Source organism: Phalacrocorax carbo, chromosome 5, assembly GCF_963921805.1.
Source record: "Phalacrocorax carbo chromosome 5, bPhaCar2.1, whole genome shotgun sequence".
Lineage (NCBI taxonomy): Eukaryota > Metazoa > Chordata > Aves > Suliformes > Phalacrocoracidae > Phalacrocorax > Phalacrocorax carbo.
This window is the reverse complement of record NC_087517.1, coordinates 71,762,382-71,781,267: the sequence shown is the minus strand read 5'-3', so window position 1 is coordinate 71,781,267 and position 18,886 is coordinate 71,762,382. Positions and strand designations below refer to the sequence as shown.

General features: G+C 62.2%; 4 protein-coding genes across 4 annotated transcripts in view; 1 reads left to right on the top strand and 3 right to left on the bottom strand.

Moving 5' to 3' along the window:
• Positions 1-235: 235 nt before the first annotated feature.
• Positions 236-1,764, bottom strand: LOC135313597 (dispanin subfamily A member 2b-like). The gene is made up of 2 exons (XM_064453171.1): positions 1,416-1,764; positions 236-681 (listed from the first exon to the last, which is right to left on the bottom strand). Exons 1-2 carry the CDS (start codon positions 1,689-1,691, stop codon positions 544-546), a joined length of 414 nt encoding a protein of 137 aa, XP_064309241.1. The 5' UTR covers positions 1,692-1,764; the 3' UTR covers positions 236-543.
• A 594-nt stretch (positions 1,765-2,358) lies between these two features.
• LOC135313598 (interferon-induced transmembrane protein 3-like) lies at positions 2,359-3,859 on the bottom strand. Its single transcript, XM_064453174.1, has 2 exons — positions 3,642-3,859; positions 2,359-2,736 (listed from the first exon to the last, which is right to left on the bottom strand). Exons 1-2 carry the CDS (start codon positions 3,855-3,857, stop codon positions 2,578-2,580), a joined length of 375 nt encoding a protein of 124 aa, XP_064309244.1. The 5' UTR covers positions 3,858-3,859; the 3' UTR covers positions 2,359-2,577.
• Positions 3,860-8,361: 4,502 nt separating this feature from the next.
• LOC135313596 (dispanin subfamily A member 2b-like) lies at positions 8,362-10,253 on the bottom strand. The gene is made up of 2 exons (XM_064453161.1): positions 9,672-10,253; positions 8,362-8,940 (listed from the first exon to the last, which is right to left on the bottom strand). Exons 1-2 carry the CDS (start codon positions 9,897-9,899, stop codon positions 8,731-8,733), a joined length of 438 nt encoding a protein of 145 aa, XP_064309231.1. The 5' UTR covers positions 9,900-10,253; the 3' UTR covers positions 8,362-8,730.
• A 4,006-nt stretch (positions 10,254-14,259) lies between these two features.
• The window catches only part of B4GALNT4 (beta-1,4-N-acetyl-galactosaminyltransferase 4), a 30,721-nt gene continuing 26,094 nt past the window's right edge, over positions 14,260-18,886 (top strand). Inside the window, exon 1 of the mRNA XM_064453160.1 lies at positions 14,260-14,623. Coding sequence (XP_064309230.1) covers positions 14,473-14,623 — 151 coding nt within the window. The 5' untranslated portion in view covers positions 14,260-14,472. The remainder of the gene's footprint in view (positions 14,624-18,886) is intronic.

Genomic DNA, 18,886 nt, shown 5'->3' with positions numbered 1-18,886 from the left:
CGCCCAGAAAAACATGAAGATATTTTTTTTCCTTCTGCTATGCCTACACTTTTAGGAGGAAACTTATCTAGGTTCTGGGCTGGAACTGCTCTGCCCCACAGCGGGGATGGAGGCAGAGAGCCATGGAGCTGGCAGCAGGAGGAGGCGGCTGCCCCGAAGATGCGCGAGGACGCTCTTTTCCTTTCCCGCTGTGAATAAGGTGACAGGCGAGGGGGTTTGGCAGGATGAGCTTTATTCGCGGCAGCGGTGACCTATACATGGATCACAGCTCGGCTAAACACCGGGAAGCCCAGCAGCCCCCTGCCAAGGCACACAAGCGAAGAAGAAAGGGGGGGCTGTCCCCTGTGTGCCAGCCTGGCTCACCCACCCCTTCCACGCGGTGGCTGTGCAGAGACACCCGGGCGCGCAGGCAGCGAGGCGCCAGGGCATCGCTCTCCTTCCCCCTGCACCGCACGCCCGAAGTGGGGACACAGCAGACATTTTGGGAGGAGGAGGAGAAGCAGCACCCCACGGGCGGCAGCAAGCAGGTCAGTGGCTACACCGTCAAATGACAGCGATCATGATGATGATGATCACCACAATGAGGACCATCAGGAGGGAGCAGACGACGTTCCACAGCTTGGCACGGGCACCGTGCAGCCGGGCACCCTCCAGGTCCCCCAGCACCTTGCAGTCACGGGCCTGTGGGGAAAATGGGGTTGGGGGGGCGGTGTCGGCAGGGGGAGACCCGGCTGGGGGCCTGATCCGGCCCAGGGGTGGTGCTGGGGCCTCAGGCATGCATCACCCCGGGAGAGGGGGGGTGAAGCCCCCCGGGGGGGTCCCGTTCACCCGCCCGCAGTCTCTCACGCTCGGTGGGGGAACTGGGGTGGGGGTCACGCACTGGGTCGGGAAGTCCCAGGGCTGGGTGGCATCAGGGGGGTCTGGGATGGGAGACTGGATCTGGGGGTCCCGGAATGGCAGTGGGGTCTGGGACAGGCTGGGGCGGGGGGAAGCACCGGAGGGGCCCGGGGCGGTGTTGGAGAGGGCTGGGTCGGGGGGGACGAAATCGGGGGGTCCCGAGGCGAAGGCAAGGTCCGGGTCGGGCTGAGTCGGGGGGGGGGGGGAGCGGGGAGTGGGGCTTCCTGGCCGGGAAAGGGGTCCGGGTCGGGGGGGCATCTCAGAGCAGGAGCGGCGTCGGAGGGGGCCGGGTCGGGGCGTCTCAGGTGGGGGGGTCCCGGGCCGTGCCGGAGGCGAGTCGGGCAGTGCCGGGGGTCCCGGGTCGGCTCTGGCGACCGGGCCGGGGGGGCTCGGGGGGTCCGGGGAGGAGCTGGCGGGGGGGGGCGGGGGGGGGGGACGGGCTGGGTCGGGGGTCCCGGGACGGCTTGGCCGGGGCAGCGGGGGTGGCGGGTAGGGTCCCTGGGCCGCCCCCCCCTCACCTTGATGGAGTAGACGAGCGCGGGGAAGCAGAGGCAGCCCAGGTAGGTGAGCCCGTAGCCCAGCAGGACGTTGAAGAGGGACCAGACCACGTAGTCCCGGGGCTGCTCGGCGGGGCCGGCGGCGGGGGTCGCCCCCCGCTCGGGGGGCTGCAGCGGGATGGACACTTCCCCCTGCAGGGGCTTCATGGTCGGGACGAGCCGGGAGCCGAGCAGAGGGAGCGCCGGGGAAACGAAACCGCTCCCGCCCGAAGTGGGGGGCCCGCCCCCAGCGCCCATCCGCCGCCGCCGGCGCGGGCGGAGCGGCCGGGCAGCCCCCTCCCCACCCCGGGGGCCGCCCGGTGGGTGCCACGGCCACCCCGTCCCTGTGACCCCCACCCAGCGTAAGCTGGCGGGTGTGGGGCACCCTGGGGACTCAGAGGGGACCCTGGGGACTCAAAAGCCACGTTTCCCCATTGGAGAGCTGCTCCCTTGGCAGCAAAGGGTGGGGAGGCAGCACCGACGTGGGGCAGGGACGGGTATAAGCTTGGGGGATGGTTCCAGGGTGCTAAAGTGAGGGGCTGGTGGGCACAAGGAAAGGTGGGAGCCCCCAGGTCGGCCGCTGAGCCCAGGCTTCCTCAGTGGGGGCTGCAGCGCCTGGCGGTCCCCCTCCCCACGGTGGCCATCTCCACCCGGGATAACAGAGAACACGGCAGGAGGAAGCACAGAAATTGGTCCAGGAGGGGTGGGGGGTATCTCTAAACACCCCCCAGAAGCCCAGGGAGGGTGTGAGTGTTTATATTTAACTGACAGCACCAACATGGCACACCCTTTCCTCCTGCTCTTCCTCGCTCAGCCCTGCCTCTCCACTCATCTGAGTATGGGGTAGCCCTGGACCCCGAGGTGGGGATGCCGGTGGGGAATAATGCCTCCCAAAACCCAAAATCATGTCACTTCCAAAGAAAAGTGTGGGGAAGGTGTTTTATTTTCTGTGTGCTCACCCCGTGGGTTCATGCTGAAGAGGGTTGTCTCAGGGTGCACCGGGAGGGTGCCTGAGGACCCCTCCTCATCCAGCGGGAGTGGGGAGGAAGGAGCTGCATGAGTGAGGCGGGTGGGTTTTGGATGAGCGGCGTGGAGGGGAAGGAAGAACGAGGCCATGGTGCTGCTGCTCCTCGGTGGGACGGGGTTAGGTGTGTCTGTATTGGTTGCTGTATATAACCACCAGCACAATACACATGATGGTAACCAGGATGCCCAGGCAGAGCGCTGTGATGTTCAGATGCTTGGCTGTCATCCCATAGGTGCCAGCGGCTGCCAGGTCCTTCTCAATTTTTCTGTCTCTGGCCTGTGGGTCAGGAGAGGGAGATGGGTAGTGAAACAGCACGAGCTGGTGGCGGTGCTGGCGGTGGGTTGAGGGGATACCCCAGTCTTCCTCGCCCTTGAGCAGCTGGCCTCCCCAAAGCCTGGCACTGGGATCCACTGGGCTCTGCTGCATCCCCAAGACGCCCACCCTGACGTGGCAGAAACGTAGCTCACGGGGGCCTGAAAGTGCTTTCTTAATGGCTTATTAAAAGACACTACACTTGGCAATGTGCTGCACAGTCCTCTTGGGGGGCTGGGGCAGCAGCGCAGGAGGGGTCGAGCCGGGCAGAAGAGGGGGTTCCGGTTGGGAGCACCACCACGGCACTTCCCACTGTGCAGGCACATGTTGACACATGCCTCTCTACACTTATCAGGGCAGCTGTTAAAAATGATTTACTTTCAAGGTAATAAAAGGGAAGCGCACAGGGAGCTGTTATTTCTTATCTCAAGTAGGGGCAAAGACTTGCAGCAGTTTTGGGAGTGCCGCGGAAGGGAGCTGGGAGCCGGCTCCCCACCTTATCGTGCCGGCGGGAGATGGTCTGGGCTCACGTGAGTCCGCGGGAGGAGGTCTGGACCTGCTGCACTGCCCGGGTGCCCCTTTCCCAAGGCACGGAAGGAGGGCGGGCGGCCCAAGAGCCGTGACTTTGCGGGGACGTTGGGAGCAGAGCGGCGCGGTGGGGCTGGACGCAGAGGGGTGGGGGCTCTCGTGGGGGGAAGGCTGGGAAGCGAGGTGGGGACAGGGCGGTTTGGGGCAAGCCGGGGCAGGGTGGGACAAGATGGGACAGGAAGATAGGGGGTTAGGGAGCCGTGGTATGGGGGCAGGCAGCAGGAGAGAACCCTGAGCCGGGCAGGGGGGGTGGCAGGATGGGGGGGTGACCTTCCCCTCACCTTAATGGAGAAGACGAGCGCGATGAAGCCAAGGCAGAAGGGGTTGCAGAACATGGCATTGAAGAAGGACCAGAGCACAAAGTCCTGGGGGTTGGGGCTGGGCTGTGGCTGAACAGAAGCCGTGATGGTGGGGCTGAAGGCGGCGGCCGGGGAACCTGCCTCGTTCTTGCCGTAGGGCTGCATGTTGATGCTGACGGTCTGCGGGAAGTGCTCCATGGCAGCCTGGCACCAGCACAGAGCTGGGGCACAGGTTCCCCGGGCTAGTTATAGGCAAGAGGAAGGGTTTGCCAGGGTGGGGCCACCTGGCCTGATCCCTTGCAGGGCACTGGGGCAGGTGCACCAGGTCTCTGGGGGACGGGCTGCGGGGAGGTGGAGGGTGGCCTCCCCCGGTGGGCTGGGGGCTTAGGGCCAGGCAGTGGGCAGAGCCGCAGCCCAGGCGTGGTCTGGGGGGCAGGTGGAGGGGGTTTCCTACGGGTTGGGTGATGCCACCAGGTGGCATCTCGCCTGTTTCTCTGCTTTTTGCCCTCTCGGGCTGATAGGCAATTTCTGCCTGGAGCAGGTCAGGGCAGAACCATGCGGCTGGGGTTACTCTGTCGTAGCAGGGACATGTGGCACGGGAGGACAACGGGGGGACATGCTGCCGGTGGGGGGGCAGCCACCAGCCCCCCAAAACCCCCTCCCTAGCTGCAAACCACCACCAAGGGCTTGATCCCCATCAACAGAGGGTAAAGCCAACAGCACTGGCTGCGTTTGCATGTTGGGTTTTGAGGGTTTTCTTCTCCCTTTGGTTTTGTCATCCATGATGACATCTTGCAGCCATGATGATGTCTGGTGGCTGCCCAAAAAAAATTGAGGGGTGGAAAAAAAGAAAGACGAAAGCAGCAGGCAGGTAAAAACCATCTAAAGCAAAAAAACCACCAATGCACAGAGCTATAAACTATGTTGGTTTTGCAAACATGTGACTGGTTCGTGGAAGCTGAGTGAGAGGCTGATAAAGGGAAACCTTGCCTTGATGTTTTCCTGGAAAATGGGATTTTACCTGTTCAGGAAGAGCAGAGGGTTTGTGCCCGGAGGAGGGCAAAGGCCTTTGTCACCTGTGCTCGCTGCCGCTTGGGTTTTCTGGCCATGCCGGCAATCCGGGCGCAGATCTGAAAGTCCCAGCCCCTGACATCACTTGTCACAAACCCACAGGAAACTGAAGTTTGTTTGGTTTTTTTTTCCTCAGCTACTTCCATAGTGGTGCAGGGGCTGCTTGTTGAGGTTAATGAAGTTCGTTAGGTCGTGGTGATAATTAAGGAATCGCTGTGGGAAGGAGGGAGGCTGGTGGGGATGGGCAAGGTGATGGATGGAGGAGGGCTCGGGCTCGGTGAGGATTTCAGGGGAGTGTTTGCACTCCAGCCCGAATGCCTGATGTAGGGTGCTGCTGGAGAGCTGCTTGCATGAACGCAGTGGGGGGGTTCCTCATTTTGGCGTTCTGGGGTCCCTCCACGGGGCACCACCTGCTTCTGCAGCTCGTGCGGAGGCGAAGGGACCGGCAGTATCAGGATGCTGGGGGCAACTGGCAGCTGCGAGGGCTGAGCACAGCCAGTTCGATCCTTGTCTGTCATTTCCGAGTGTCTGGCTAAAGATGCCATTTCCCACAAACCCGCAGCACAAGTGGGATTCCAGCCCACGTGTCACTGACCCACCACCCACTGAAATTCCCACCTCCCTGCCTGCATTTCTGGCTTTTTCATTTATTTGCACCTAAATAAACAGGATGACAGAAAGCAGAGAGACAAAGTTTAGCCCATGTTGCTGCTGCAGCTGCCAGGTGCCTCTGCCTGGCCCCGCTCCCCCACACGCCCCCGGCCCCTGGGGAGGTGGTTTAGTCCCAGAGGATGCTGGTAAGTGGGGCTGGAGTTAAGGGGGTGTGCTGGGTGATGGCTTTTGGTGCAAGTGCCAGAGAAAGGGTGCAAGAAAGTGAAACGCTGGGGTGGTGGGTGGCTTTTGCATGCCTGGAGGGAAGGGTGTGCAAGGCAAAGGTGGGGCCATTGCGACTGCGGGAGGCTCGCTCGGCTGGGCTGAGAGCGGCTGGCTGGGTTATGCTGCGCGCCGAGGGCCGGCGTGGGTCCCACCGCTCGCTCGGTTCTCGCTTCTGGCAGCGTAGCTGGGAGTTCAAGGGCTCGGTGGCTGCTTGCCAGCATCCTGAAGCAATTTCTGGAAGAGCGCGGACAGGCTGTTCTCGTCCTCAGAGCGCTGCTGTCCTGCTCCTCCCTGCTGTGGGGTGGCAGCCCCTGAATTGCGTGGATTTACCCCAGAAAAAGGGCTTTGCCCTCCCTGCTTTCAATGACCCCCTGTGCCTGCTGTCCCACCTGCGCTGGTTTGGATGGGATAGAGTTAATTGTGTTTGTAGTGGCCAGAGCGGGGCTGTGGTTTGGATTTGTGCTGGAAACAATGCTGATAACCCAGGGGAATTTCCATTCCTGCTGAGCAGGGCTTGCCCAGAGCCACGGCCTTTCCTGCCCCTCACCCACCCCACCGGTGAGGGGCTGGGGGCACACGGCCGGGACAGTGACCCCAGCTGACCCCAGGGCTGTCCCAGGCCACACGGCGTCACGCTCAGCGCATGGAGCTGGGGGGAGAAGGAGGAAGGGGGACACTGGGGTTGATGGCGTTTGTCTTCCCAAGTCACCGTTAGGCGTGATGGAGCCCTGCTGTCCTGGAGATGGCTGAGCCCCTCCTGCCCGGGGGAGGTAGCGAATGAGTTCCTCGCTTTGCTTTGCTTGTGTGCGTGGCTTCTGCTCTCCCTATTAAACTGTCTTTATCGCAACCCGGGAGCTTTCTCACTTTTACCCTCCTGACTCTCCCCAGTCGCACCGGGCGGGAGCGAGCAAGCGGCTCCATGGAGCTTAGCTGCCGGCTGGGTTAAACCACGACACCCCCCTCACTTCCTCAAGGCACCCACCAGGACCCGGTGCCGAGGTGCATCGCCCCGCCGAAAAACCCCAGTTGCCCTCTGGGGAGGCATGGGAGGGTTTTGGGGTGGTGTGGAGCTTGAGGAGCTGCTTCACCCTGACTCCACCCGGCTCCTGACAGGGTCATTGGACTGGGACTGCCCTGGTGGGTTTTCGGCTGCAGAGCATCCCTAGGAAGACGTGCCCCAGGGTGTTTTTGCATTGTGTTGGCTGATTGAGGAGGGGGGAAGAGCTCCTGGGGGTACATGGTGAGCCTGCATCCCTGTGCCAGCCCAGCTGGGCACCAAACCCTCCCCCCGGGCAGGGATGTGCCGTGAGGGATTTGAGCAGAACAAGGCTGGATCCTGCTCCGGCCAGGGTCAGGGAGAACGTGGGACGAGGAAGGAGCACGCAGGAGCAGGTGTGATCCAGCACACCTAGCAGTACGCTGCCAACCCCTCGTATAATGGGACGTGGCTGTTCGCAGCGCTGTAACGAAGCAGACAAGAGCCTGAAAGGTCAGGACGATGTTTTTGATCAGGTGTTCAAAAAACCCTTTTAAAAAACATCTCGAACCCTGCAGCTGGATGGGAATGTTTGATCCGGTATCCTGCTGGCAGGTATGTCAGTGGCCTGTGAGCTGGGTGGGCGGCGAGCAGCCCCGTTTGCAATTGGGAGCATGTGCTTATTTGCTCTTAAGGAAAGAAGCGGAGGAACATATGATTCACCAGGAGGTTGGTGCCAGGGATGCTGCAACAAATAACTGTTGTGTTTTGCGGGCGGGATTTCTGACATTTTACTCATGAGTGCAGCTTCTTGGCAGGAGCCTGCTGTTCTTGGGGAGAGGAAAAAAAATTTAAAAAAGGCTTTTTTTTTTTTTCCCCCATCCTTGTGGGGCCCCAACCCCGAGGACCTGAGCCTGCCGTGGGCGAAGAGTGCAAAGGCTTCCAGCAAGCTGGGGAAAAGGAAAAGGCAGGCCAACTGCATTCTTGAACCTCTGCCAGATGGGCTCCAGCCAGGGTTTTTCATGGGGTCTTGCCCGGGTCGCTTTGGACGCCACCAAAGCCGGGCAGCGGAGTGCCATGTCCCAGCAGGGTTGCTGCCTGCTTCCCAGCCAGCCCTTACGCCGAGGCGGCGGGGATGGCTGGCGTGAAGGCTTGATGCTGAAAAAGCTTTGCAGGGGAGGGGGGGGGTGTGTGTCACCATCTTTCACCCCAAAAGCAGCCCTGCCTGGCTGGCGTCCCCATCGCCCAGTGGTCCCAGTGCCGCTCCATCTCTCAGGGCGGGGCTGTACGGCTCTGTCCTGCAGCAAGGCGATTTGGGATGGAGCCACACCACCCACAGCTTCCTCCTGGAAGCCTCTCCAGGCCCTGCTGCCCCGCGCACAGCTGCAGAGTCACGTTCAAGCTCATCTTTGCACAGCGCTCCCCCCCTCCCCAACATAAAGCTTGCTGTCAGCTCCGCTTGCTCCTACCCTCCTCCTGAGGGTTGGTGAGGATGGGGGTGCTCCTGCTGACACCCCGGCAAAGATGAGGTGCTACCCACATCCTTGGGGTGAGCCTTACAAGCACTTTGCAGCCCATAAGGGATGCCTCTGCCCCAGGAGTACATGGGTTCACTGAGCCCAGTGCATCCTTGAGCATCATCTCTGCGATGCTCCGTGCCAAGGGACAATTCCCCCCTCCACGTGCATCCTGAGGGCGGACGACGCCATTTCTCAGCCAGCCAAGCTGGGGCGGCGGGACCCCGAACCACCCCCTGCCAAAATGAAACAGAGCCAGGGCAAAAGTGAAAGAAACCTTTATTTGAACCTTGTTTCCTCTAACGAGGCACTGCTCCTTAGTGGCACTTGGGGCTACAAAATCAGAGTGAAGCAGCAAGCAGAGAAGCACGCTCTTTCCCTTTGCTACAGCCAGTTTTTGGGTGCTCGGCTCCTGCCAGCAGAGAGGTGTCTCCAGGCTCTTCCAGGAAGATCAACGACGCTGGCCATCAGAGAAGGCTTCTCAGGGGCTTTGAGCAGTGAGGAAAGCAGGGCAGGACCCCAGCGGGCTCTGGGGGGCCATATGGAGGACATCGCCCACCAGCTCCAAGGGGTGACAGGGGCTCCCTAGCAGATGTAGGGGGGATGGTCTGCCCGCGGAGCAAGGGGAGGGCTAAGTGGGACCAAGGAAGGAGTGATGCTCTGGCTCGTGGTTGAAGAGTCTGACCGTGTTGATGGTGCCGCTAGCGATCAGGGCGATGATGGTGATGACGAGGGCGATGAGGAAGATGTTGAGCAGCTGGGCGGTGATGTTCAGGTACTTGGCAGTGGAGCCGTAGCTGCGTGCCCCGCTGGAGTCACCGAGGACTTTGCGGTCCCTGGACTGTGGGGAGGCAGAGGGGACAGTCAGTGGGGTAGGGGGGAGCCAGTGGAGGGGGACACCCCAGGGGGCTTCAGGCTGCAGCTGGGTGGGAGAGGTGCTGGAGGGGCCGTGCAAGCCTGAGCTGCCACATTGGGCTGTGCTCCCCCTGTAACACCAGCAGTACCCCGGGGTGCCCCCACCGCCCCAAAACTCTGCCTTCTCCAAAGCTTCCAGCCAGGGATCTGTGGGGGCAGGGGTCCATGGAGTGGGGGCTTTGTGGGGTCCATTGGGTACCCTCAGGTTTGGTGCTCTTTGAGGTCTGCGGTGCTGCCTGGGGTTGGGGGCTCTCTGGGGTCCATGGGGGTCCTGGCTTGGCGGCTCTGTGGGGTGCTTTGGGCACCCCAAGGTGGTGGTCTTTGAGGCCCACGGGTCTCCCTGGGGTCAGGGGCTCAGTGGGCTCCATGGGGGCTCTATGGTGTCCATGGGGCACCCTGGGGTGGGGCCTCAGTGGGGTCCCCAGGAATCCCTGACTTTGGGGGCTCTGTGGGGTCCCTGGGGCACCCCAGGACTGGGGGTCTGTGGGGCCCACGGGTCTCCCTGAGGTGAGGGACTCTGTGGGACCCCTGGGACACCCCAGGGCGGGGCTCAGTGGGGTCCCCGGGGCCACCCCCACCCCACCGGGCAGGCCGCGGCCGGGTTCCCCCCCGCCCTCCCGCCGCCCCCCCGGCCCCCCGCCGGTGGGACCCCCCCACCTTCACGGAGAAGACGAGAGCCATGAGGCCCAGGCAGCAGACGTTGGCGTAGAGCATCGTGCAGAGGGACCAGGCGAGGTGGTCGCGGGGAGGGGGCGGCGGCGGCGGCTCCACCGACACGACGGTGCTCCGCGGCAGCCCCTCCGCGTCCAGCCGCTCCAAGTCCATCCCCTCGGCCAGCGGCTCGTAGGGCGGCAGCCGGGGTCCGAGCGAGAGCGGCCGCTCCATCCCGGCGGGCTCGGGCTCGGGCGGCGGGGGGAGGCGGCGGGGGGAGGCGGGCGCCCGGTTGCGGTTTCGTTTACCCGATGCCGAGGACGGGGCGGGGCGGGGCCCGGCACCCCCCCTCCCCCCCCCCCCCCAACCGGGGCGACACCCCGCCTGTCTCCCGGGGCTGGGCTCGGCGGGGGGGGGGCGGCTTTCGGTTCCTGCTGGGGCCGTGGCGGTGGTGCCGGGATGCCGTCGCTCCTTGCGACGTTAAACCACGTCCTGGCCCAGAGGGACCGCGGGTGGGGGCTGCGGTGGAAATGCCCTTAAATGACTGTAGCCGGGATCCGAGTTGCGTGTCCTGGGGATTCCTGTAGCGGGAACCAGCGACCCGCCGGCGGAGAAGCCGTACAAGCAGCAGGAGTGCGGCAGTGACCCGGCCTGCGTGGGCGGCCGTGCCCCTGCCTCCACGCAGCACCCACCTCTCCCGTCCCCAGCGACCCCCGTGGGAGATGGAGCCCGAAGCCACGGGCCCCCCCCGCAGCACCCACCTCTCCCGTCCCCAGCGACCCCCATGGGAGATGGAGCCCGAAGCCACGGGCCCCCCCGCAGCACCCACCTCTCCCGTCCCCAGCGACCCCCGTGGGAGATGGAGCCCGAAGCCACGGGCCCCCCCGCAGCACCCACCTCTCCCGTCCCCAGCGACCCCCGTGGGAGATGGAGCCCGAAGCCACGGGCCCCCCCACAGCACCCACCTCTCCCGTCCCCAGCGACCCCCGTGGGAGATGGAGCCCGAAGCCACGGGCCCCCCCGCAGCACCCACCTCTCCCGTCCCCAGCGACCCCTGTGGGAGATGGAGCCCGAAGCCATGGGCCCAGTGGGCAGTTTGTGGACATTTTACAGACACTTTATGGGGGGAGGGGGGCCCACAGACTGAGAGGATGATAGCTGTGTATTATATCAAAGGATGGGAATGAGGGGGTTTAATGAGGATAGTGTGGGGCCTGAGCATGATGTAAATGATACAGAATAAGGGATGGAGAATGCACTCATTTTGGCTGGGGTAGAGTAAATTTTCTTCATAGTAACAACTTTTCTCACTTTTAGCCTTCCAGTTCTCTCCCCCGTCCCACCAGGGGAGACCAAGCGAGTGGCTGCGTGGGCTTAGTTGCCAGCTGGGGTTAAACCACAACACCCCTTCTTTTCCCCCTTCTTTCTTTGTTCCCCTCTTTCCTTGTCCCCTTCTTTTCCGTCTTCTTTACCCCTTTCTTTGCCTCCTTTCTTTGTCCCCTTCTTTCCGTGTCCCCCTTTTCCCTTGTCCCCTTCTTTGCCTCCTTTTTTGCTCCCTTCTTTCTTTGTCCCCTTCTTTCTTCATCCCCTTTGCCTTCTTTTTCACCCCCTTGTTTCCCCCCTTCTTTCTTTACCTCGTTCTTTCCCCCTTTGTTGCCCCATTCTTTCCTTGTCCCCTCTTTACCCCCTTCTTTGCCCCCTTCTCTCCCTGTCCCTTTGCCCCCGCCCGGGGTGGCCATCTGGGCTCAACTGCGAGCATTGTGGGGTGCTTGGTGAAGAAACCCTAATGAAGGTCCCTGCTGCATGGCACTGGGAACCCCCCTTTCCCGCCCCGCTTTCAGCCCCAAACCCCAGCTCCCCGCTGCCAGCAGTTTGGATTTTCGGTGTGTGCAAGTAGTCGAGGCTGATGGGATACAACTTCACGGCCCCTAAAATTTCTGGCTCCATTGAGGACAAAAGCTTTTGGCGGAAAAGCCCTGGCTGGGATTAGGATCCCTTTGCCACTCCCCTAATTTTCTGGAGGGGGATTCTTCCCGGAAACCTCCTCAAGGCAGGGCTGAGACGTTGCTGGCACAGGAAGGAGGATGTTATACAAAGGCTTGGGCTTGTGCCTGCCTGCAAATTCCCCGAAATGCTGCTGGTGGGGGTGGGAGAGCGGCTGGGGCAGCACGGGACGGGCTGCGGCTGGCTGTGCGCTCGTCCCCTCCGGCTCTGTCACCTCTAAGGCAGCCCTCCATAGGGCCCAAGCACCCACGAACAAACGCCACTCCTGTGGAGGGACCCAAGCTTGCCTCCGACTCCGTCCCCCACAAATATGGGGTGAGGCCGAAGGTGCCACTTGTTGGGGACACCATGCAAAGCCCTGTGCTGCCTGCCTGTGGTCCCCGGGGCACCATCCCCCTTATGAACATTCCCTTCCCTGCTACACCTACCAGCCTTTATAGTGTGACAGTGTATTAACGTTGTTAATATGCCTTAATTCACATTATACACTGTAATATAAGGGGGTAATAAAATTTTACTGGCAACTCCGGGATTGTTCATGCTTAACTAAAACAAACGAAACGCCAGCTGAGCCCTGGAAGGACGGACTTTGCTTCTCAGAAGCTTCAAGCTGTCCATAAAGGACACCCTGGGACAACCAAGATCACGCCGGCGTCCTAGCACCTCCGACACATCTTTGAAACTCTCCCAGCGTCGGCTGGTGTCACAGATCAGTAACTCGAGGAAGGCTGGCTGCAGGGGCATCTGAATCGGTCGACAAGCAGCAGGAATGCTGCAAAACTATAGCTGCTTTGCAAACTTTGACTGTGATTAATAACTCGTAGCGTGGGCGCTAGTGGTTAGTCACATTGCCTTGTACTAGACAACCGAAGGGTGTAAGAACCCTGCGCGGAGCCACATTCGGGGTGCCCCGATTTGGCTGGGACTCCTCATGTGCATGAATACTTGCTCTTGTAATTCTGTACGTTGTGTCCCAGCCTCTCTCCTTGGTTGGCATGGGCCAGCTGCAAAGTTTTCGGGACATCCCACCAGCGTTCCTAAAGCTCCCGATCCCCACAGGGCCGCTGGCAGAGCGGGAGGAGGCTGAACTTCAGGCCCGTGGATGAAGGCCTGGCAGACAGCCATACCCTGACCTGTGGCCTCCCGCTCCCCTTGCTGGAGAGGTGCAAAAACTGGGGGAAATAACAGCTTAATTTCCCTGGGTTCAGCTCTTCGGCATCTGTTGGAAGAGCCTTCTGCAGAGGCCCCCTTCATCCTGCCCTCCTCTTCCTCCTGGCTGGGGCAGCCCTGCAAGCCGCCGGCTGCCCCAGCCCGCTGTAGGGCTCGGTGGGTGTTCGCTTCCTAATGAGGTCTGAGCCTCCCGCTCTGCAGCTTTTCCTGCCTGTTTGTCAAAATTGGGCTTAATTACGAGCTAATTAACCTTCCACATCTGTAAGGGGGCTGAGCCGGGGAAACACAAACCAGAGCACTGGTGCCCTCTAGTTTTCCCAGCTGTGAATGCATTTTTTCTCTAATAACTGATGTCTAGCGTGTTTTTGTTTCAGCCCCAAGCCGCAGCAAGGAGGAGCTGCTGCCTCAGCTTGTGGAGCGAGAAAGGAGGGGAAGAGGAAAAAAAAAAATCATTGGATGTTCTTCACCAGCCGGTGCAGCGGTGAAGTGAGTTGTGGCTGGTCTCAGCCAGGCTGAGCACAGGAGGCCGGGGGGGGTGCAGGGCCGTGGCCCCCAGGAGCAGCACTGACCAGCAGCTCCTTCAAGGTGGCACAGTCCGAAACCCTCCGTCAGCGAGGCCTTGGTTGCTGCCGGTATAATTAAGTCTTATTGTTAATTACTATTAGGCTTTGCATGGAGCGAGCTGCAGCCCTCGCGCTTCCAGATGGCCCGGCCAGCAGAAGTGGCCTCGGCCCCGGGGGTCCCTGCACCCGGCAAGGGGGATCCCTGCACCCAGCGTAGACGATCGTGGGGATCCCAGCACCTGCCCCTATGGGATCCCCGCACCCAACGAGGGGAGATGTGGCGGATCCCTGCACCCCACGAGAGGGGGTCCCAGGGACCCCTGCAACCATCCCCATGGGATCCCTGCACGCGCCCCCATGGGATCCCTGCACTCCGGGAAGGGGGATCGGGGGACCCTCGCGCCGGTGAGGGGGGATCCCGCCCCCCCCCCGCGGACCGGACCGGGCCCCGCAGCCCCCTGCCGCGGCCGCGCGGGAACCTACTATCGGCGCCGCGGGGGGGAGAGGTCGGGGGGCGGCCGCGCCGAGGCCCGCGCCCACCCGTCTTGCCGGTCCCCCCGGGCCCGCGACACGCAGAGCGCTTGTCCTCCCGCTCCGCCGCCGATCCGCGCCCCCGCCGCGCAGGGACGGGGACGGGAACGGGGTCGGGGACACGGTGCGCTCCCCCCCGCGCCCCGCATGGCCTCGCCCGCGGCGCCTCGCGGGGATGCCGGCCCGTTGGCGTGGAGACGCGCGGCGCCTCCGCGGGCTCCTCCCCCGGGGAGCGCCCATTGGCGGCGGTCCCGCAGCGGCCGCCTCGCGATTGGCGGGCGGTGCCGTCGCTCGGGCCGAGGGGGCGTGGCGGCTGCGCCCTCCGCTCCCGCCGCGGCCCCGCTCATTCATTCCCCCACCCGCGGGTGCCGGCGCGACGGGGCGGCGGCGATGCACCGGGCGGCCGGGGGCCACCGCGCCGAGCCGCGCCGCCGCCCCGCTGCCCTCGCAGCCGGCCCGTAGCGGAGCGGGCTGGGCGGGCGGGGGGCCCGATGGGCCGGGGCTAGGCCGGCGGCGGCGGGGGCGATGCGGGCGGCAGGATGCCGCGGCTCCCGGTGAAGAAGCTCCGGAAGCAGCTGAAGCTGCTGCTGTTGCTGGTGCTGCTCACCTTCGCCGTCTGGTTCACCTACCTCCACATCAGCCTGGTGCGCCAGGGCCGCGCCCTGCGCCTCCCCTTCGCCTACGGCAGAGGTAACCGGGGCGGGGGGAGGCGGGTGACCCACCCCACTAACCGGGGGCAGCGCCAGGGCCCCCCCCCCCGACCGCCATCACCCCTCGGTGCGACGCTTCGGTGGGTTTTGGGGGTGTGCCCCCCACCGCGCTGGGCCTTCAGAGCACCCCCCCGGCTCCGCTCCCACCCAGCACCCGCAGGGGTGGGACCCCGCACCCCCCGTCCCAGCGGGGGTTTTCCATCCTGCATCGCCCAGGTGGGTTCGGGGAGAGCGGGACCCCACCGCGGGCACCTCGGCGCCGCGCCCCGGCATTGCAGCTTCAGGGACTGGGGTGACCGGAGGAGACCCTGGAGGCATCCCCAAACCGGGCGGGGGTTTGGTATTCCCTCCCTCGAGCGGCTCCATCCTCATTTTTCCGCCCGCCACTTTGGCTGCGATGACAAAGAAGGCCATTTATAGCCGCTCGTCGCTGCCTGGAAGGGACCAAACCAACCCTCCCTGCCTCTCCCAGCACTTTCTCAGCCTGTACTTCTCTATCGGAAAAACAACATCCCTCCCGCTCCCACCCTCGGCCGGGGGTGCGATCCGGGGCGCTCCGGGGGGGCAGGTGCTGGCGCTCGCCCTACGGTTCAGCTTCGTGGTTAATTGCTCCCGGCTTTGCCCTTGCAGACCTCGCTGGGCTGCTCGGGTGGTGTAAAACGGCACGAAATATTGGCGGGTGAAACTTGAGCTCTAACGTTTCTGTTTGGATTGAACTCGCCTATTGGTTTTTGTCCTTAAAAAATTAGTAAGAAATGAGAGTTAGTGCTTATTTAGGCAAGAAATGGCTTTCCTGAGCAGGTCAGAGCAGCTCTGGAGGCTGGTGAAGCCTCTCAGCTCACAAACCCAAAGTTTCCGACTGTAGCAGCAGCATGATCCTGCAAATTTTTGGGCCTTACGGTAAAATCGGGGAAATTGGGATAATGCTAATAAGAGAAGCAGGAAATGAGGCTGGCTGTTCATCGCCTCAAAGGAGCAGCTACGGGGAGGCTGCGCTGCTTATTGTCTTTTCTCCGCTGCAGGGTCGTGCTCGATGGAAAAGCCACAAGTTACAGAAGTCTAACAGTGAGCGGCTGCCCCATGTCTCTGCGATTGTCCTGGTGTTAAGGAGGGCCGAGCCCTCCTTTCAGGACCAGCAGCCTCGGGCTGGGGGGGAGATGGCGCGGGGTTGCAGGCCCTGCCGAGGGCTGGCCGTGAAAACCGCGGGTTGGGGTCCCTCTGGGTGCCGGGATGCAGCGGCATGAGGGGGAGACGAGGTTTTGCTCTGCGGCTTCGTCTGGGGAGGATGCACAGAGCGATGCCCGCATGCTGGCGAGCAAGCGCCTTCCCTGGGTGTGTTTTTAGGTGCTGAACTGGTGGGTGCCTGTTCCTGCTGTCTCCCACCTCCTCCCTACGTGCCCTGCATCCCAGCCTGCCCCTCAGGATGCTCCGAGGGGGGGCCGTAGGGTTTGCTATAGCACCGAGGAGATGCGCAGCCCTGCTCTGGCTTGCAGCGGGGAAACCCTGCGGCTGCGGCGCAGCTGAACGGCTGTGAGCTGGGGGGCGATCGGCCTGTGGCTTTGGGGGAGAAGGGGGTCCACGGGAGGTGGGGATGTGTGGTGGGTGGGGATGGTGCGGGGGGATCGCGGCTTGGGAGGTGCCGGGCGAGGACTGTGCTCCGGCAGTGTTTTCCACTGGTCTGATGATGGGGTTTGGATTTGCCCCATGCCATGGGGAGCGCGGGCATCTTTGGGGTGCGGCGAGGTGTGTGCTTCCCCAGGGGAGCCTGGACCTCTCTTGGGCTGGATCATGCCCCTCTCTGCTGACCAGGGCCGGAATCTGGGGAGACACTGCTCCTTGCACTGGGATTTTCCAATCGGTGCCTAAAGCCTGGGCGAACACGTGGCAAAGCTGGAGTTTAGGTCCCAGTGAGCCTTTTAGGTTTTTTCCTCAAGTGTGGTGATGGAGAGGGGTCGGGTGGAGGCTGAGGAAGGGATTCATCCACACGTAGATGGACCCTCAGCCGGCTGCTGCAACCCAGGAGAGAGCTGGAGTGGGAGAGCCAGGGAGCGAACTGTTTTAGTTGGAAAAATATTGAATGGAATAAAAAAATATATCCAAGGGGAAAAAACTGTATTCAAGAAAAGGCTTGATGTGAGAGTTTTGAGTGGAGAGGGAAGGGTTTGGGGCTGAGACTGGGAAGAGCTGAAAGGCAGAGCTGTGCTTGAGGGGGACTCCGGGGCAGCCCCCCTCTACCCGGAGATATTTTCCCCCTCCACCTCACTCGCACTGAAGCCGCCTTTGTGTCATGCTGGGGGGAAAATCTTGCTTCCCATGGCCACTGGTGTCCCACCGCAGTGGGGATAGGGTTTGCTCTTCTCCGTGTCCCAGCTCTTGCAGGCGACATGCCCAAGCCAGCGGTGGAGCACAGCTGTTGGCATGCATTGCGTGTTCCCAGCAGAAAGCAGCTGGTACCCGATATTCCCTGGGGCTTAGCGGGTGTCCCTGGGCTGGAGCGAGCAGGCTGGGGGGGGAGGTGTGTCACCATGCCCTCCTGGCTCAGGTGTCTCCTTCCTTCCCCATCTGTTTGGCCATAGGGTCTCTCACCAGCTGGGACCCTGCTGCGGGGAGCTCTGGTGTGTCCGGGTCCCAGATCCCTTAGGGATGGGGGGGACACTTGTCTCTGGAGGGGGAGAGGTGGCGGGGAAGGATGCAGGGCTCAACAGCATCACCACAAGGGTCTGTGCACAAAAACACGTCTGAGATTTGGAGATGGCTTTTTTTGGCCTCCGTGAGCCAGAACCTGTCTGCCTCCTGCTGAGGATGCTGCCTGGCTTGCATCAGCTGGCAAAGGATGTATGAAAAAAAAAAGGTTAATTACTCATTAAATGAAGTGTCACCAAGCAGATGTACTTTCTGGAGGCTGAAGGTGCAGGGCACGAGGCTTTTGGGTAGCTTGAGGGGGTGTAAGGTGGGGAGGACCAGGCTAAGTGGCAGTGGTGGGTTCGGCACATGTCGAGGAGCACAGCGAAGGTGTGGGGGGATTATTCAGGGGGTACCTGTGTCCCCTCGGCCCAGCTGGTGGCTACATGTGGAACTGGAGCACCTGGGGAGTTGACTGGGAACCGTGCTGGTGCTATGTCCCTGATAAAATAAACCCCCTTTTCTTACCTTCTACAAGTAGATAATTACCCTTCTCTACCTAATTGAACACACAGATTCCTCATCTGAAATAATGAGGCCATTACTGTGTTCTCCCGGCTGGAAACCTCTCTGAGTCAATGGGGTGGAAACACTGGCGTGCCAGGTGGAAAGGGAAAAAAGAGGGAGGGGGGGAAGGAAGAAGGGGAAAAAAATTACAGTAAAAATCTAAAATGGCCCTTAGCAGGGGCGTGGGGCCGGTCCTCCTCCCTTGGCAGCCATCTCGCCCGGGCAGTGATTTAGCACATGGGGGCATTGCTGGGAACCAGGTTTCAGGAGGGTTTTGTGGCTGGGGGAGCGCAGGATGTGTGCTGGAGGGGGCAAGGAGGATGCTAAAGCCAGTCCCGGCTGAAGTGGGGCTGTCTGGGGAGCAAAACCCAGCTGGGCTTCTTGATACCCACAGGACGCGGCGCAGCCTGGGTCTGGCTGCGTGCATCCTCGTGAACTTTGGAAGAAGAGCTGCTGGCGTGTGGGAGCAGGGGCTGCCCCTCTGCCATGGTCCAGAGGGCTCCCAGAAATGCTCTGAGCCAGAGGCAGTGGTGGGTTGGATGCTCTGTGTTTGGCTCAGCCCGTCGCTGCCTGCAGAGCCTTGCCCTTGCCTGTCCCTCCCTGGGGACCTGTCCTTTGGGGTCGTGCACGTAGGGAGAGCAGGGGGGCTTGGGACGACACACAGCAGCGTTTTCCCCACAGGGGATAACGCACCTCTTTTGAACGGAGTGGATGTGATGTATCCTTTGATTTTAATTGGGAGGCTGAAACGCTGCAAACAGCGGTGGGTTTCATGCCTTTTGTCAGGGAACCGGGAGCAGGTAGGGAAGAGGATGAGAAATAGCCCTTTGAAGAGGAAGGGCAGTCGGGTTTGCGAGGAGGCTGGGTGCTGCTTTTCTGTCTCTTGGCATTGCCCCCTTCCTATCCCTGCTAGAAAAGGCTGCTTTCCCCAGACCAGCTCCCCCTCGGCGTGGGGTTCAGGTGCCAGGGCAAACTGGGTCCATCCCTGCTGGAGGGGCTGGGGGGGTGGGCTGGTCTGGGTGTCCTTGGGACCCTTCCTCTAGCCAGGAAGCCC

Bases quoted from the DNA above. Each gene is read 5' to 3' on its own strand.
- LOC135313597 (XM_064453171.1), bottom strand. From the start codon at position 1,691: ATGGGCGCTGGGGGCGGGCCCCCCACTTCGGGCGGGAGCGGTTTCGTT. The intron at 682-1,415 runs GTGAGGGGGGGG...TTTTCCCCACAG, and splicing joins CGCTCGTCTACTCCATCAAG to GCCCGTGACTGCAAGGTGCT.
- LOC135313598 (XM_064453174.1), bottom strand. From the start codon at position 3,857: ATGGAGCACTTCCCGCAGACCGTCAGCATCAACATGCAGCCCTACGGC. The intron at 2,737-3,641 runs GTGAGGGGAAGG...CCTGACCCACAG, and splicing joins CGCTCGTCTTCTCCATTAAG to GCCAGAGACAGAAAAATTGA.
- LOC135313596 (XM_064453161.1), bottom strand. From the start codon at position 9,899: ATGGAGCGGCCGCTCTCGCTCGGACCCCGGCTGCCGCCCTACGAGCCG. The intron at 8,941-9,671 runs GTGGGGGGGTCC...GCCTCCCCACAG, and splicing joins CTCTCGTCTTCTCCGTGAAG to TCCAGGGACCGCAAAGTCCT.